The following is a 17562-nucleotide window of genomic DNA, read 5'->3' as shown; positions in this document are numbered from 1 at the left end:
GAAGGAGAAGGAGAAGGAGAAGGAGAAGGAGAAGGAGAAGGAGAAGGAGAAGGAGAAGGAGAAGGAGAAGGAGAAGGAGAAGGAGAAGGAGAAGGAGAAGGAGAAGGAGAAGGAGAAGGAGAAGGAGAAGGAGAAGGAGAAGGAGAAGGAGAAGGAGAAGGAGAAGGAGAAGGAGAAGGAGAAGGAGAAGGAGAAGGAGAAGGAGAAGGAGAAGGAGAAGGAGAAGGAGAAGGAGAAGGAGAAGGAGAAGGAGAAGGAGAAGGAGAAGGAGAAGGAGAAGGAGAAGGAGAAGGAGAAGGAGAAGGAGAAGGAGAAGGAGAAGGAGAAGGAGAAGGAGAAGGAGAAGGAGAAGGAGAAGGAGAAGGAGAAGGAGAAGGAGAAGGAGGAGAAGGAGGAGGAAACAGCCACTGGAAGGGAGGAGACCAAGGGAAGGGAATACACAAAATAAAGGAGCATTTCCAGGAGCCACACTGGGCTCACCAACCACCCTGGCTCAAAATACGCTGAGATCGGATGAGTTCAGCTCCTCCATCTTCAGATTCAGGTTTGAGTAATGCATAAAAGAATAAAAAAATCTATAAACTGCAGGGATAGAGAAAATTAAGATGAGAAGTGCCACAAACAACAGTACACATGAATTATTCCACCATCAGGAAAGATTTCACAAACTAGACCCAAACAGGCATCAAAATATTTACAACTCAAGAGTCCTGAGCACTTGAAAAGGTGAAGAAAACATGAGGGAAGGCAGGGATGCACTGCCACACACCAGGCTCCAAATGGGAAAAAAAAAGGGAAAGAAAATATCCTTTCCCAGAGACCAAAGGAATAGAATGAAAAGAGGGTGTCTAAAACCAATAAATCCGAGAAATTCAACATACAGGAAGAGACAACAGTGAATCTGTTCTAACCCAAACCTTAAAATAAACTGCTCAAGTTGTGCTGCAGGTGATGAACAACGTGAGCATTAAATAACACAGCACAGGTCCCCTCACTCCAGGTTACTGGGAACAGCTGAATTCCCTTTTTTCCCCTGCTCTGAACAGCTTTAGGAAATCCTCAGAAGCAGCTAAGGGGAAAAGCTCCTGGTGAGGACAAGCCCAGCGTCTCCCTCACATATCCCCTGTTCCTGCATGATCTCCTGAGCAGGCTGGGGGATAAATTCCTTTCTCCAGGGATTTTGGGCACCAGACCCTCTGGACTGCACTGAGGGAGGGTTGTCACCTCAAGGCTGTCCCCTGTGGTGACAGCAAAGGTTGCTCCAAGCTCCATCCTCTACCAAGAGAATCATGGTCACAAAATCTAAAATTGAAACTCTCTGGCCTTTCCTGTGTTCAGCAGGAACTTTTTTCACTCTGCAGCCCTCTGGCACACAAAGGCTGGCAAACAGCAGCCCACAAGGAGATAAAAAGAGGGATCATTTTCCAGTAATTTCCTGGGTGACTCAATTAAGTTTTAATTGTTGCAGTAATTCACTCCCTAACTCCCAAATAACTCCCTGGATTCAAGGAAGCCTGGTTTCATCCCAGCTCCTTCCCCAGGACCAATCCCTTATCCTGCATCACCTCCTGAAAATCAGATGGCAGAACTGTCCCCTAAATACCAATATTCAGATAAAAGCACCTCCACTGAACACCAGGCATCCACCCCTCACGGATCTCAACACCTCTGCTGGAATTCCAACCCCACCATTCCTACGGAAAGACAAAAATACCACTTTACTCGGAGAGCTGGGAGTCACTCCTGAAAGGAGGCATTTCCAGAGACAAAAATCCCTTTGCTTGGGCGAGAAACGTGACTGGCTGGGGGCAGCAGCATTTGTGACCATCCCACGTGGAGCTGTCAAACCACCAAACCCCACACAACTCCTGCACTTGCAGCACCCCAAATGGGCTCGTGCTCCGCCTCTCCCTGGATTTTCTCCTCCAAATAATCCAATTCCAGCCTGCAGAACGTGAGGCTGCCTGCTCCCCATTTTTGTTTGGAAAATTGCTGATCCATTAGCTGCCAATTAGCATCAATTCTCCTGCTGGAAGCATTGTCGCCATCCCACTGCACTCTCCCAACTCATTTCCTAGGGAGAAATGGGATCCATGAACAAAGCTCTGCTTTTCCCATTATTCCATTCATCTTATGCACAAATACTGGGAAAATGGAGTTTATTCAGCCTCATTTGAGGTTTCTCCTGGCTCCCTGATTCAGGAGTTATCAGCAATTACGTGATGTTTAAAAGGGATTTTTGAGGATTGGATGTTTGGGGTTTGAAGACAATCCTGTTTTAGGTTGGAATGCTGTTTTAAGGAAAGGGAAGCTCTCACATGAAGGTAAAAAAACACCAATCTGTGGCATTTAATCAACCACTGCCAGCCAAACCCAAGGCACTCCCTGATTACACTGAATTTTAAAAACTATTAAAGTGTTCCTGCTGTATCCCACGCTGAGGTGGGACATCATTCCAGCCCTGCACACTGAAGAGCACTTAGGGTGATTTTCAGGCTGGTTTTACCTCAGAAAAAACCCACACAAGGTAAAAACTTCAATCTGTTTTCCAGATGATTTAACTATTATGTGAAAGGCCAGTAAAAATCTGCCTAGGATTTAAATTGGGTATGACCAAGTGAAATGGTTGTTCAAGCAACATAAACCCCTGCACAACATGGTGCTACCACAACCCGGGGACTCAGGGGAAAAGATGTTGCCTATTAAAATGAAAAAAAATAATAAAAAAGAAAGTTTTATATTTTCATATGAGCTGAGGAGTTGAGCACTGAACAGGGGGAAGGGAGGGAAGAATGCAGTGTAAAGCACTACCTAAAAAGCCTGTTCAGAAAGGTTTGTAAGCACAGCTGTTGTTTTATTTGGAATAAAATAAAGCCTTTTTATTTTACAGGAGTTCCTGTGCTGCGTGAGAACTGAGGGACTGCATTAACACCTGGATGGGTGACGCTTTCCAGAGATCAAAACGTGACAAAAAAGGAGGAAAAATGGCATCAGGGCTACACAAGATTTGCACAAACACACCAGGAACCAACGTGAAGGCTCCACTGGCAGGAACAGCAGACACTGCTCAGAGATCCCAGCTGCTGGAAGGGCTGCTCCAGGCAAAACCCAGGAGATGGAGAGTGGGAAAATAATCCTAATAAATAAACCTAACATGATAAAAACGTGGTAGAAGGGATCACTGCTCAGGCTGGGCATCCTCAGCTGCTGGACAAGGGAAGTGTGGCAGGGATGGAAGAGGGAAATGCTCCCTTTTAAATCACAGCTGTCCCTGAAGAGGAATCCCAGAATCCCAGACTGGTTTGGGGTGGAAGGACCTTAAAGCCCCTCCCAATCCATCGCTGCCATGGCAGGGACACCTTCCACTGCCCCAGGCTGGTAACTCCTTTTAAGGTTTTTAACTTCTTTTACACCTAATAACCTTTTAAACATTGTATTTGTGCATAAGATGAATGGAATAATGGGAAAAGCAGAGCTTTGCTCATGGATCCCATTTCTCCCTAGGAAATGAGCTGGGAGAGTGCAGTGGGATGGAGCCAGCGCTTCCAGCAGGAACCTGGCCCTGGGCACTGCCAGGGCTCCAGGGGCAGCCACAGCTGCTCTGGGAATTCCATTCCAGCCAGGAATCCCTTCCCAATCTCCCACCTAAGGCTGCCCCTGCCCTTGGCATCCCTTCCCACAGCCCCTCCTGTGCCTCTCAGCACAGCATTCCAGCCAGGACCTGGCTGGGGGACACCAAACTCAGTCTTTGGGGTTTTTTCTTTTCCCCATCTTTCCATTTGGATGGATTTCCATCCCAGACACAGCACACAGATCCCTCCTCCTCCACCCCAAGCACACAAACACCACAGTTCAGCCTCCCACTAATGCAAAAAATGTTAAACCCCGCTCCCTAACGAGGTGGATTTGCTGGTGGCTTGTTGAGATTTCTCCAGCCACATTCCCTCCCACGAAGTTCCAAACGCCTCCCGGGGAAGCAGGAGCAGACAGAGCGGGCTGAGCTCCCACAGCTGGGCTGGAAACGTCCTGGAATGTCCATGGAGCCGGGAATGGGGCAGGGACAGCACCACAAACACCACCCTGGCCAAGGAGCAGCCCCCCACCCTCGGCAGGACACAGTCCCCGAGGGAAGGACCCGCACAGACATCTCCAAGGATGGAGTCTGGCCAGAAAAATCCATAAATCTGCTCTTTTAATCACTGTCTGAAGCCTTTATCACTGTTATTATTGTTATTGTTACTGTTATCGTGGCGCTCTGAGATGCTGCAAGAGCTGCTGCCTCCAGCTCCCGGCAGCAAAGGGAAAGTCTTGACCCAAAATTTGCTGGTGGAGGGAATGAGCAGAAAACAAAAAATCTTTGCTGACTGAAAATAGGGGGAAACAGCCAGAATTTGGGTACCCTGAAAAACAAAATTGGGTCACTCCTGAGCAGCAGAGGGTCAGGGTGTGGAGCTCCCAGAGGAACAGCAGCCGTGCCCAGGGATGTGAACAAGGTCACCGGGATAAGAGCAGCCCCATGCCAGCCCCTGAGCAGTGTTTTGGCTGCACACAGTGAAGGAATCTCTGAAACCCTCCCTGTTTTCCCTGGTATCTCTGTGGGAAAAGGCCCTGCTGCAGGAAACCGAGGTTAAAAGGAGTTTAAACGTGGCTGTCCTGTGAGCCCAGGGCTGGGCAGACCCTGAGCTGCCACAGCAGGAACATCTTCTTGTCAAGGCATTCCCAGAGCCGCCGTTCCTGACACGGAACAAACCCAGAGCTGGATTTCCCCAGTGTTAAAGAAGAGGTGCTTTTCTCCTCCCACGTCTTTTCTGTGAAATGTTTTGGCACAGCGGCAGCAGCTGGGAGGTGGCACCCAAATAAGCCTGTAGGTTAAACTTCAAATATTACACCAGGTATTCTTTGTGATGTTTCAGTGCTGTCTGGGCTGGTTCAATACCAGAAACACAAGTGATACTCTGCTCCACACAGGTTCTTGCACCTCAGGTATCCCCAAGCACTTCCTCAGAGCACCTGGAACAATTCTAACAATTCCAACAATTCCCTGAATGCCTCACAAGTGCATCGGGGCTGTTTTCACTCCACTTGCTGAACAGAAGGGATAATTCACCTTTAACAAAGATCTGCCATCAGACAGAAAATAAACACCAGCAAAACCAAACAAACAATAGCTCTGAGCTTTCCAAATAAAATTCCTTTTCCCTTTCAGTTGTGCAACCTTTTGTCCCCGAGCCAGCAGAGAATTCGCTGCCAGGGAAGAATTTCATGCTTAATCAATTTTTGCCTGGTTGGTGTTTGTGGGTTCCTCCTCTTTCCTGCAAATCCAGCTCAGGACACCTTGGATCTGAGGCAGGAGAAAACTGAGGGCTGCTTTTCCTGGCATTTAGGAATTCATTTGCATCCCCCTGGCTGCTGAAGGATCCTGAACAGGGATCCTGGTGCTCAGCAGGGAAGGACTCAGCTCATGGAACTCTTGCACAATCTCTTTTATGTTCTGATTGAAGCACTTCGATGTGACAGAGTCATTCCCCAGCGTGGAGAAAGCCCACCTGCCTTCTGCTCAGAACAGGCTGGATTTCCAGGAATATGCCCAGATTTATTTCTGGAAAACACCTCTTGCTCCCACACCAAGCGATGGAGAGCTGGGAATGGTCCCACAGCTCCAGCAGGCTCAGAGGGAGCCAGAGATGCCTCAGACGGGAGAAAAGGTCAGCAGTGCCACCCCTGAGCCTGCAAACCTCTGCGTGGGCTGAGCTGAGAGGTCACTGCCCTCTAATCCACACCAAATCTGAGACTCAGCTTCCTAAATTCCTCCTCTCCCACTCCTCTGCCATTTGGCCTGGGTCAGCTGAATCTCTCACTTCTCCTGAGCGTGGTCAGTAACAAGGAGAACACCCCTGGCATCCCAGGGTCCTGCATTAAAGGAGTTTAAAAACAAAATTTAAAAAGCAAAGTGTTTTCCCCACAGTGTTTCGTGCACTTCATTCATCTGCTCAGAATCATGGAATCATGGAATGCTGGAATGGTTTGGACGGGCAGGGACCTTAAATCCACCCCAAGCCATCCCTGCCATGGGCAGGGACACCTTCCACCATCCCTCACTCCCCACCTCCCTCCACAGCACCGCCAGAGGCTCCTGAAAAATTCATGGAGAAAAAACGCCCGTCAGGCACTAAAGCTCTTGTTTCATTTAGCAAAAAAGAACATTGTGCATTTGCCACACTCATTTAGATGATCAAGAGAAGAGGAATTTGCAGCTGAAGCTCTGACACGGAGCGGGGCTGAGCTCTCAGACACAATTCCCTGCGAGCAGATCGCTGGGAAGATCTGACAACTCCCAGACTATTTCAGGAAGCTGCAATTTTTAGCCAACAACTCACAGCCACCCACCCCAGCTACCTGTAAGCAGCTGCTGTCACACAGGGATTAAATTAATTACCAAACACTTCCTGGCTCAATCCACAGAGCTTTCATAATTACCCTGACATCAAATCAGCCTCGGTTACCTGGAGAGAGTTGTGGCCACCAAGCTGGCACCAATGCCATGAAAAATCACTGCTGAGCCAAAGTTTTTTGTAGGGATGGCATGGCCAACCCTCCAGTCCTCCAAAGTGTGAGTGCAGCGTTCAATCTGCTTCCCATCAGCTTCCTAGGAAAACTCCTTGTGCCATCATTCACCCCGATGCCACCCAGTGCCATATCCCAGCCATGGAGGGGAAATGATAAATGTAATTCATTATTATTTACATTTCCAGTTTCAGGCTGCTTATATCTGAGAGAAGAGGCAAATTCAGTGTTCACCCAATATCCCTGGGAGAGTGCACAGCCACACAGAGCTCCCCCACGCACACTCGACATCAAAGCTCCTGTTTGAGCAGGCTTTTAGTTAAATATTTGTGATAGTTAATTTATTTGATCATCTGCACTTGCAAGGCTCGGAGCTGGGCAGAGAGGCCTTTGAAGCACTCCCAAACACAGTAAATTATTGGGAATCCTTGTCAGGAAAGTGCTGGATAAACTCAGCCAGGCCATTTCCATCCCTGCCCAGGCCCCTGGGGAACGGTGCCCCCCAGGCAGCGCCACACCTGCCCCAGGTGGCACCGGGACACGGAGCTGTCCTCTGGAAAGCAGGACAAGGGGACACGCCAGCGTGTGGGATGGATGAACAACCAGCAGTTCTGGATTGAACAATTTGCTTCTTCATTGTAATTACTGGCTTCTGAAAGACTTCAGCAACTTTGCCAATTTGTACAACCCTCTATTCTCTGCTTTTGGCCTCCACTGTGCAGTCATTTTGCAGACAAACAAGGAACAGATGTACAATCTAGAGCTGCCCCAAGTCCTTTTATAGTAAAAGATTTCTGGCCAAACAATATATATTAAAAAGAAAAAGAGAGAAAAAAAAAGAGGAATTTTTGTATTTTTTAAGGTGTCTCTCACAACACCCAAACACACACTGAAAAATCTAAAACTTCTTCATGTGGTTCTGGAAGGCTCAAGAACATTCTGTGCTGGAGCAGCTCCTGCCCTGGCCAACACCCACATGGGGAGCGTGGCTGGAGCTGCCCACGAACTTTGGGGACACCAGGGGCAGCCCTGGGGGCTCCTGCTGCCATCACCAGCCCTGCACCACCAGGACACGACCTCTGAAAGGGCAGGAGGCCGGAGCTCCAGAATTCCAGAGTGGTTTTGGTCAAAGGGACATTCAGGATTATCCAGTGCCACCCCTGCCATGGGCAGGGACACCTTCCACTGTCCCAGGCTGCTCCAGCCTGGCCTGGGACACTGCCAGGGATCCACAGCTGCTCTGGGAAATCCATTCCAGGGCCTCCCTGCCCTCCCAGCCAGGAATTCCTGCCCAACATCCCAAAATCCCATCTGTCCCTGAAGCCATTCCGTGTCCCATCCCTCCACGGTTAACGCCGCCCCGCGCTGCTCGGGTGACGTGACGTGACAAGGGAAGTGACAACCTCTGGGAGCCTTCCTGTGATCTTCCTGCCCCGGGATCCCTCCCTGGGGCCAGCCCAGCTCCGGGAGTGCTGTCCCAGGAGCAGGACAGCTCCTGGGGCCGGGGTGTCCCCAGCTCCCAGGCTGAGGTGTCCCCAGTGTCCCCAGCTCCCCAGGCTGAGGTGTCCCCAGTGTCCCCAGCTCCCAGGGCCAAGCTGTCCCCAGCTCCCCGGGCCGAGGTGTCCCCAGTGTCCCCAGCTCCCCAGCTGAGGTGTCCCCAGCGTCCCCAGCTGCCAGGGCCGAGGTGTCCCCAGTGTCCCCAGCTCCCAGGGCCGAGGTGTCCCCAGTGTCCCCAGCTCCCTGGGCCGAGGTGTCCCCAGTGTCCCCAGTGTCCCCAGCTCCCTGGGCTGAGGTGTCCCCAGCTGCCAGGGCCGAGGTGACCCCACTGTCCCCAGCTCCCTGGGCTGAGGTGTCCCCAGCGTCCCCAGCTCCCCGGGCCGAGGTGTCCCCAGTGTCCCCAGCTCCCAGGGCCAAGGTGTCCCCAGCTCCCCGGGCCGAGGTGTCCCCAGTGTCCCCAGCTCCCCGGGCTGAGGTGTCCCCAGCATCCCCAGCTCCCAGGGCCGAGGTGTCCCCAGTGTCCCCAGCTCCCCGGGCCGAGGTGTCCCCAGTGTCCCCAGCTCCCCAGGGCCGAGGTGTCCCCAGTGTCCCCAGCTCCCCGGGCTGAGGTGTCCCCAGCTCCCCGGGCTGAGGTGTCCCCAGTGTCCCCAGCTCCCCAGGGCCGAGGTGTCCCCAGTGTCCCCAGCTCCCGGGGCCGAGGTGTCCCCAGTGTCCCCAGCTCCCCTCCCAGCGCCGGGCACGGCTCCAGCTCATGCTCCAGGACACACAGGCGCTCTCCAGAGCTGCAGGGCCCAGTCCTGGAGGTCCAGCACGGCCCGGCTCTCGTGTGAGGGGAGCATTCATTGCCAGGACAATGCCCCCATTCTGGGCCTTTATGAATATCCTGCCCAAATGTATGTTTAAGGCTGCGCAGTCCCCGCAGACAAACACTTGTTTTGTTAAAGAGATCCCGGGGTAAATTGAAAACCAACACACGCTCGAGTTCTGCAATATGTTACTCAGAGCACAGCATATACAAGTTATACATCAGCCAAGTCTCTCTGCAGTGAAACACCCCTGAAAGGCGTTGTTTGAGGAAGAGGCAAAGCCTGGCTTTAATTTACCACGAGATTAATGCTCGTGTTTTCCAGAAGATCCACACAGAATTCTGGGCATCTGGGTTGTTGGAACTACAGAGCAGATCAGGGTCAGGGCTGTGAGTGAAAACAGGGTGCACATCACAGACCTTTCAGCACCCACGGATCACAGAATCGGGGAATATCCTGAGCTGGAAGGGACCCATTAATCATTAATCCAGCTCTCCTGTGGACAGACACCCCAAAATGCCACCCTGGGCATCCCTGGGAGCAGTGACCAAACACTCCTGGAGCTCCTGGAGCTCTCAGTGCCCAGCACCCTCTGGGGGAAGAGCCCTTCCCTGAAATCCATCCTAAACTGGAGCAGAACTAACTGGAACACTGCATTTCCCAGCAACAACCCTTGGGGCCAACTGGTGTGAGCACACGAACTGATGGACCTGCTCAGCCCTCCAGAACTGAAACCAGGAGGAGGTAAATGGGAAATTCTTACTTTTCAAGCACCAGCAGCTCCAAGTGCTGCTACCTGAGCAGCCTGAGCCCTCTGGCCCCAGGGATGCTGCACTGCTGGAGGCTCAGGGGTCGAGATTTTCTCTAACCCAAATGTAAATCAAATGGGACGAGTTGGTGTCACTTATTTCCCATACCGAATTCCCAAAGGGACTCTCCCAAACAAAGCAAACAATAATTCAGCTGAGTTTGTCTAAAATGTGGCTGCACACTGCTCACCACAGAAGTCCTCGGGCAGGGGATCACCAGCACTGCCCGCAACAAACTGCTCTGCTGGTCTTAAAGCCTAATCTTCTGCTTACCAAAAAAAATTCCATTTACACCTCCCAGCAGAGAGAAAAAACCCTCCAGAGCCACAGCTCCAGCCTCCTGCTGTCCCCACACCTTCCGAGGACACGGAGAGGGAGCAGGAAAACCAACCCCTCCTCGTGCCTGGCTTCCTGCACGGGGAAGTGTTTTGATCCTGATCAGAAAGTGCTTAATTCAAACCCAAGAGGCAGCCCAGATGCTTAGAAACAAACTGGTGCTGAAGTGCTGCTGCATTAGCATGCCCTGCATAATTCATGTGCTCGTGCTGGGGAGAGCTCTCCAGCTGGAGGTCACGGTGCCAGAGATCCAACACGGATTCCTGCGGGCACCGCCGGGTGCCAGCCTGCCCTGCCAGAGCCAGGCCAGCCCCGCAGAGAGGCAGGGCTGGCTGGGGATCACAGAATCCCAGAAATCTGGGTTATTCCCAGAAACGCTGCCCCTGCATCCCTGGCAGTGTCCCAGGCCAGGCTGGACGGGGCTTGGAGCAGCCTGGGACAGTGGGAGGTGTCCCTGGGATGGGCATGGGCTTTAAGGTCCCTTCCAAGCCAGACCATCCTGGGATTCTGTCCCCTCCTGCCCTTTCAGAGGTTGTGTCCTGGTGGCAGCAGGAGCCCCCAGGGCTGCCCTTGGTGTCTCTGAAGTTATCTGGGATACTGGGATGGAATTGCTGCCTGGGAGGGTGGGGAGGCTCCGGTACTGGCTGCCCAGAGAAGCTGTGGCTGCCCCAATCCCTGCAAGTGTCCAAGGCCAGGCTGGGCAGGGCTTGGAGCAGCCTGGAATGGTTCTGGTGCAAAAGTGGCACCAAACTCTCCTGCTGGACTTCACTGACTCCAATAATAACTTGTGCAGCAGAACCTGCAGCAAAGCCCAGGGGATTTTACATTCCCTGTGCCCTAAATCCACAGTGGGCACCAGTGCCAGCCCTTCCAGCTGGGCACAGCAGTGCTGGTGGCCCTGGAGCTCAAACCTGCCCCGGGGACCCTCGGCAGCCACCTCGCAGTGCCACCACCCAAAGCCAGTCACAAACCACGGCTGGGTCAGCAAAGGAAAGCAAAAGCAAAACTGCAACAGATCCCAGGGGCTTTCCATCTCCAGAGGAACACTGGGCTGCATTCACTGCCCCTTCCCAGCCACCGAGCTGACAAACAGCAACAGCCTGGAAAATGAACTGAAAGCTCCAAACTCAACGTGTGTTTGGGGGAAAGGCAGGGACAGCACAAGGTTTGCCTCTCAGTGACCTCCCAGTGAGCAAACTAAAATCAGAACGTGAAGGTCAAAGGTTGGTTTCATTTTAGGATGGATCCTGAGTGAGAAATAAGGAGGAAAACAAGAGCAGCTGCTCCTGCGGGGTCATTCACCCCCTCAGTGACGAGCTCCAGACCAAGGGGACAGACTTAAACCACTTCTTCTGACAGACTGGGAAGAAAAAAATCATTTCTCCAGCAGGTGCTGGACTCCAAATGAGAGCAGGAGCCAGCCTGGACCCTGTTAAAGCAGGGTGGTGTGATTCCACATGGAACACCAGCCCAGCCCCTTCTGCAGCTGCATGGAGCACCCAAAATTCCAGCAGGGAAACTCATTCCCCTTCTCCAAAGCTGCCACACAAACCAGGACAGGGCTGGTAATGCCCATGCCCACCTTCCCATGGATGCTTCATTCCAAAAGGGGCTGGAGGCTTTAGGAAGTTGCCTGAACGATTCACAACCTTAGCCCAACAATCCAAAAATGCAGCAAAAACACCGACGTGCTTCTGAAGGCACAAGAGGAAATCCAACATTTTGGTTTGGGTTTGGTATCTGCCGAGTTCTGCCGCTCAGGGGGAGAAGTTCCTGTGCACTTTAAACCTCCTCATGCAGCAGGAGAAGATAAAGTGATTTTAAAATGAAAGGCTGAAGGCAGCCACCCGTGGCTTCACGTCATTCAATCACCAATCAAAAACTACTCCAGAGCCACTGATTTATTTAAGATCGCCTTGTAAACTCTGAATTTCATCTTGCACCTCTCCAATTCTTTCTTTAGCATCACCCATGACATGCAGTAGTACACAAGAGACCATTTCACACCTCAGGGCCAACTCCTGCACCACTTTGCTCATGGAGAGAAAATAAAAGGAAATAAAAACCCCTTCATCTTGCACACACAAGGTTAAGGAAGTTGATAAAGAGGTTTGATAACGCTTCAACGCTCCGAGGAAACAGGATGGGGCAGGTGAAAGGTAAAGGCAGAGGTTTTGCTTGACCTGTTGTTGTTCACCTTAAACAAAATTGGATGTGTAATTCAGAGGGCTCATCCCTCCACCATCATCCAAATTAATGGGATTATTTGGCATGGAAAAATGGTACACCAAAAATATATGCATCCACCTCAGCCCAGCCATTTTTGAAGTCTTCCAGGCTTTCAGGAGCTGAAATTAATTTTTGCAGGCTTACCACCAGCTAAATACCCACCACAGCACCCTCGTATTCCAGACACTCAAAGGAAAAAACCAGTTTTACAAAAATGTTCTCCTGTGATGTCTGGGTGGAAAAACTGACAAATGCCATCCCCTGAGTGACAAAGCATCTGGGCAGAAGCGTCACCACCCGGCACTGGTGTACACTGAACCTCTGTGAAATGCAGATATTTAACAATGTGATTTATTAGGTTGTTTCTTCAAGCCAAAGTGTCACTGCCCAATTACTGCAACAAGACCTTGAGGGAAAACTTCCTCAAGGAGCCTGTCAGAGCTGAGGCCTGAACAAGGAAACCCCACAGGCCTTTTTGAGATGTGGATTTTAGAAATCTCATTTTCCTGAAGATTCCTAAACCCACTTTAGCACCCCTCACCTCCCAATACCACTCCCACCTGTATCAGGTATTTCAGGATCTCAACTCGAATCCATCCCAAGGGAATTCTGTTAAATTTAGGGATCACAACAAGGAATCCAGTGCCCCACCAAGGAAAGGAAGTTGATCCCATCCCACAGACATCTCCTGCAGCCCTGCCATGCTCCGTAATGATTTACAGACCCCAAACCATATATATATACATACACATATTTTATAAAACAATGCCTAATATATCTGATGGACAATGAGGAAGGGGAACAGCTGGGAAACATTAAGAGTTTTCACACTGAGCTTCCAAATTCTTCAGCAGGAGACACTCAAACTGCCTTCCCTGGGATGGAAAAGGACGCTCGGACCAAATCCAGCGGCAGGGAGGGAATCCCAGCAGAAGGAAGATGGTCCTGGGGACAAAGCAGGGACAGGTGGGGTGGCAGGAACTGGGGATGGCAGGAACACCTCCCTCACCCCCTGGCCAAGCCCTCCACCCCAGAGCAGCGGGCACAGAGGAGCCCTTTGTACACCCAAACCCCACTGCAGGGGTAAGAGGATATTTCCTGTCAGCCTCACCGCAGATTTGTAATCCGGCAGTCAAATTATGTCAATCACAGCTCATTAGGCAGCGATTTCCCCTGCCAAGCCCGGCCTGGCTGCTTCCTCCACACCACGTGGCATCTGCAAACGTGCAGCCTGTGCTGGGTTTGGGGAGACCACCCTGCTGCAGGGCTGGGAATGCGGGATGGCTCCCACCGCCGTGCTGCTGGCACCCTGCTTGCCCAGCTCTGGGCTCCTCCCCAGAATTCAGCATTTATGCCCACGTGAACAGGGGTAAAGGCAAGGAAATACCCCACACAGCTGAAATATCTGACACTGGGGAAGGGGCATGGCTGGGGTGTTCCCCAGTGTCAGTGCCAGAGCTGAGACCCAGCACGGCCAAATCGGGAACTTGGTGGCCAAACCACACCACTGCTTCCCTGGACTGCACATTCCTGTGCCATCCTGAGAGGAAGGGAGGGATTGCACAGGAACAGGGGAGAAGTCACAGCAGTCTCACAGTTTGAGAGCATGGAAGAAACAACACTCTGCTCACAGAGTGAATCCTGGATCTCTCTTGGGCTGTCCTCCACGTTTTCCTCCTTGAAGTTCACCCCATCAAATGCATCTTCCTGGAACACACACCAACCACAGCAGCACACTGCCCACAGCAGTGCCCAAAACAGCAGCAGGAGACACAGATCCACAGGGGAAAAAGCCCTGGTGTTAGTGTCCAGCAGAGCAAGAGGAGTGACACAGGCAGTGACATCACTGTCCCTCCTGCTGGGACATCCTCGGGAACACCGACGGCACAAGGAGCACCGAACTGAGAACTTCACCCAAAAAACGTGACCTGGAGCAGTGCCCATCATCTCCTGCAATTTATGCACCTCAAGGAGGATCAGGAGGTGACCGGGGGGTGTTCCAGGTGACCAGGGGGGTGTTCCACGTGGACAAACCTCCTCACCAGAGCCCTTTCTCTGACAAAATCCTCTGACACCCCAGCAAACACAAGCTGGCACACACCCATCACCTCCAGGCACATCATGCCCTCACTGAAGGGACCCCAGAGATCCTGGAGCAGCTCGGGACAGCCCGTTTGAAGTGGGAAAAACAAACCAGTTGGTGTCACAGTGCTCAGGGTGAATCCACGGCCAGCCTGCGCTCTCCTCATGGTCCGGAGGGCCAGGGCTCCCTGCTCTGCACCAGGGGAGAGAATAAAACTTCCAAACACACAGGGGGGACCTCTCCCCCACAGAAATGGGCACAGCCCTCCCAGCGAGAGAGCTCGAGACCCACACACAGCAACTCAACGTGTTCATCAACATCCAAATCAGCCCTGGAATTCCATTAGAGATACGAAAATTGGTATTGTCAGCACAGCCCTCCAGGACCTCACCAGGGCTCCCAGTGTGCCAGCAACGCCTGTGCCAGGCTAATTTCTTAAGACAGCACATAAAGAAGGTGAGATTTAGCCTTATAACCTTCAGCATCTCCTTCCTCATGCTCCCACCACTCCTGACTAATCCTCTCTACCCACAGAAGATATTCCTCATGGTTTTTCCCCTAGTCATTCCTTTCTCGTTAATCCCTGCACTTCTCCAGCCTATCTCATCGTGGGGTTTGACCAGTGGCACAGTCATCTCTCCCTCAGAGCCACAGAGAAAACAAAATAATCACAGCCCAGCAGTTTATTCTTTCCTAAACTGCTCAGACATTTCCTGGAAGCTGCAGCAACAAACACCAGCCACCCCGGCTGGCTGCAAGAACAGCGTGAAGGTGATTTTTGGTGGTGGTTGAGCCCCACCTTGCAGTGAGAAATCAGTGGGGGGAATCATCCCACGCCGTGTTTGTACAGAGTGTCCACCTGCATGGCCTGCACAGCAGAGCTGCAGCACTCCTCCTCCTCCTCCCAGCCTTAACTGAGGAGCATCTTCTCGAAGCAGAGGCCGTCCCCTCCTTCCAGGCACCTCAGGAAATGACAGCCTGGCCGCTGTTATCTCCCGTATTTACACTACGCGTTTCTAACGCTCCCCAAGCCACGTCTCTGCCTTTTACCGATGCCATCCATCAGCCCTGACCCAAACCCGCCGATTTCCTCCCGCAGACGGAGCCCGGAGCCCTCCTGGCAGCCACAGAGGAAGCCAGACTCGGTTCTGAGCCATGTGCTGCCTGTGGGAGCATCTCCCATCTCCAGCACGACCCCGGGTTTCCCCGACAAGAGCAACGCGACACCGAGGCTTTTTTCCACTGTGCCTAATAATCGTAACATCTCACTCGCCATTTGGCTCGTCAGTGGGGGTTCCTGACTGAATAGGCTTATTCTTTTCTTAGACATGATAATCTAATTGGGTCTAACCAGAAATAATCCCCAACACACACCAGCCCGTGAATCCTCGCCCGGCGCCGGGAGCGCTTCAGGGAGCGGGGGGGCGGCTCCGGGCTGCGAGACGGGAATCACCGGCGGCTCCGGGCTCCCGTGGCACCGGGCACGGCACGCACATGGAGCTCTCCCCCCGCTCCCGAGCCACACGCAACCGCGGCCCCGGCTCCAGCAGGCACGGCGGACGGAGCTGGAGCCCCGGGAACCCCCGGGAGCTTCGCCCGGGGAGCGCTCAGCCCTTCCTCCCTGCGGAGCGGAGCGCACACAGCACCCGGCCGGCCTGCCCCAGCGGAAACCCCGCAAACACCGCGGGCAGCACCGGGATGTCCCGGGGGGAGAAGGACCGGGGTGTCCCGGAGAAGAAAGCCCGAGGTGTCCCGGGGGCCAAAGAAGCGGGGTGTCCCGGAGGAGCAGGAACGGGTGTCCCGGAGCACCAGGAACGGGTGTCCGGGGGCAGCAGGACCCGGCGTCCCGGAGCACCAGGACCCGGCGTCCCGGAGCACCAGGATCCCGTGTCCCGGAGCACCAGGATCCCGTGTCCCGGAGCACCAGGACCCGGTGTCCCGGAGCACCAGGACCGGGTGTCCCGGAGCACCGGGATCCCGTGTCCCGGAGCACCGGGATCCCGTGTCCCGGAGCACCGGGATCCCGTGTCCCGGAGCACCGGGATCCCGTGTCCCGGAGCACCGGGACCCGGCGTCCCGGAGCACCAGGACCCGGTGTCCCGGAGCACCAGGACCCGGCGTCCGAGAGCACCAGGACCCGGCGTCCCGGAGCACCAGGACCCGGTGTCCGGAGGAGCCGCTCCCGCTCCGCCCGCTCCCCGCACACGGGCCCCGGGAGCCGCCCGGGCCGGGTCGCGGCGGCCCCGGGGGTGCTGCCGAGACAAAGAGCCGCGGCCCCGTCCCGCGGGCGGCACCGCCCCGCCGAGCCCACCTGTGCCCGGGCCCGGCTCCCGAGCCAACTTCGCGCCGCTCCCCCCTTCCCCCGCCGCGCTCCTCCCCGCGGCCCCTCCGCGCTGCCCGCAGACAATGGGGCCGGCGCTCACCAGCACCACGGCGAAGCGCTCCTCCAGCTCGCCGGGCTCGGGCATGGGCAGCTTCAGGGGGACGCTGTGCGCCCTCAGCTCCGTCTGCTGCGCGTCCACGCTCCCCGCGTTGCCCATGGCGGCCGCTCCGCGCTGCTCCGCGCCCCGCGCCGGGCGCGCTCCGGGCTCCGCGCCCCGCGCTCGCCCTCTACCACCGCGGGCGCTCCGCCGCGCCGCCGCCCGTCATGGCTCGCCGCCCTCGCCCTCCTCCCCCCGGGGCGGGCTCGCTCCGGCTCCGGCTCCAGCCCCGGCTGCGGCTCCCCCGCATGCCGCCCGCACAAAGCCCCGCTCCGCCCCCGGCCCGCGGCGCCATGGGACTCGTAGTCCCGCCGCCGGCCGGGGGAGGGAGGCGGGCCGGGGGTGGGAATGCCCGGGGAAGGGTGGAAAAGAGGGGGGAAATGGGGGAAAGGGTGGGCGAGACCCCGCTGCCTCCATTTTGGTGCGGCCGGCAGTGAGCGGACACGGGGAATGGTTACAGCGAGGGCAGGGGGAGAGCGGGGATCCGGGACAAATCCTTCCCTGGGAGGGGGGGCAGGCCCTGGCACAGGGTGCCCAGAGAAGCTGGGGCTGCCCTGCATCCCTGGCAGTGCCCAAGGCCAGGCTGGAAGGTGCTTGGAGCACCTGGGATAGTGGAAGGTGTCCCTGCCATGGCAGGGTGGCACTGGATGGGCTTTAAATCCCTTTAAATCCAAACCAGCTGCAATTCCGTGATCCTGTGATAAACTCTAGAGCTCTGCTATGGAAAGTCGTGGTCCTGCTGCTCACCAGAAAGGCCG

At 54.3% G+C, this 17562-nt stretch overlaps 1 protein-coding gene across 10 annotated transcripts in view; it reads right to left on the bottom strand.

Moving 5' to 3' along the window:
- FMNL2 (formin like 2) overlaps positions 1 to 17064 on the bottom strand; it is a 112523-nt gene extending 95459 nt beyond the window's left edge. For 9 of the 10 annotated variants that reach the window (XR_010080854.1, XR_010080853.1, XM_063401060.1 and 6 more), the window contains exon 1: positions 16748 to 17063. Coding sequence is in view for 8 of the 10 variants with exons in the window: in XM_063401060.1 (XP_063257130.1) it covers positions 16748 to 16864 (117 nt within the window). In the remaining 2 variants the exon portion in view is untranslated. Of the gene's footprint in view, positions 1 to 16747 lie in introns of all 10 variants that reach the window. The other variant, XM_063401056.1, reaches the window with a different exon arrangement.
- Between the last annotated feature and the right edge of the window lie 498 nt (positions 17065 to 17562).

The sequence above is a fragment of the Prinia subflava genome, chromosome 6, assembly GCF_021018805.1.
Source record: "Prinia subflava isolate CZ2003 ecotype Zambia chromosome 6, Cam_Psub_1.2, whole genome shotgun sequence".
Taxonomy (NCBI): domain Eukaryota; kingdom Metazoa; phylum Chordata; class Aves; order Passeriformes; family Cisticolidae; genus Prinia; species Prinia subflava.
The sequence above is the reverse complement of the archived record's forward strand: the minus strand, read 5'-3'. Positions and strand labels throughout refer to the sequence as shown.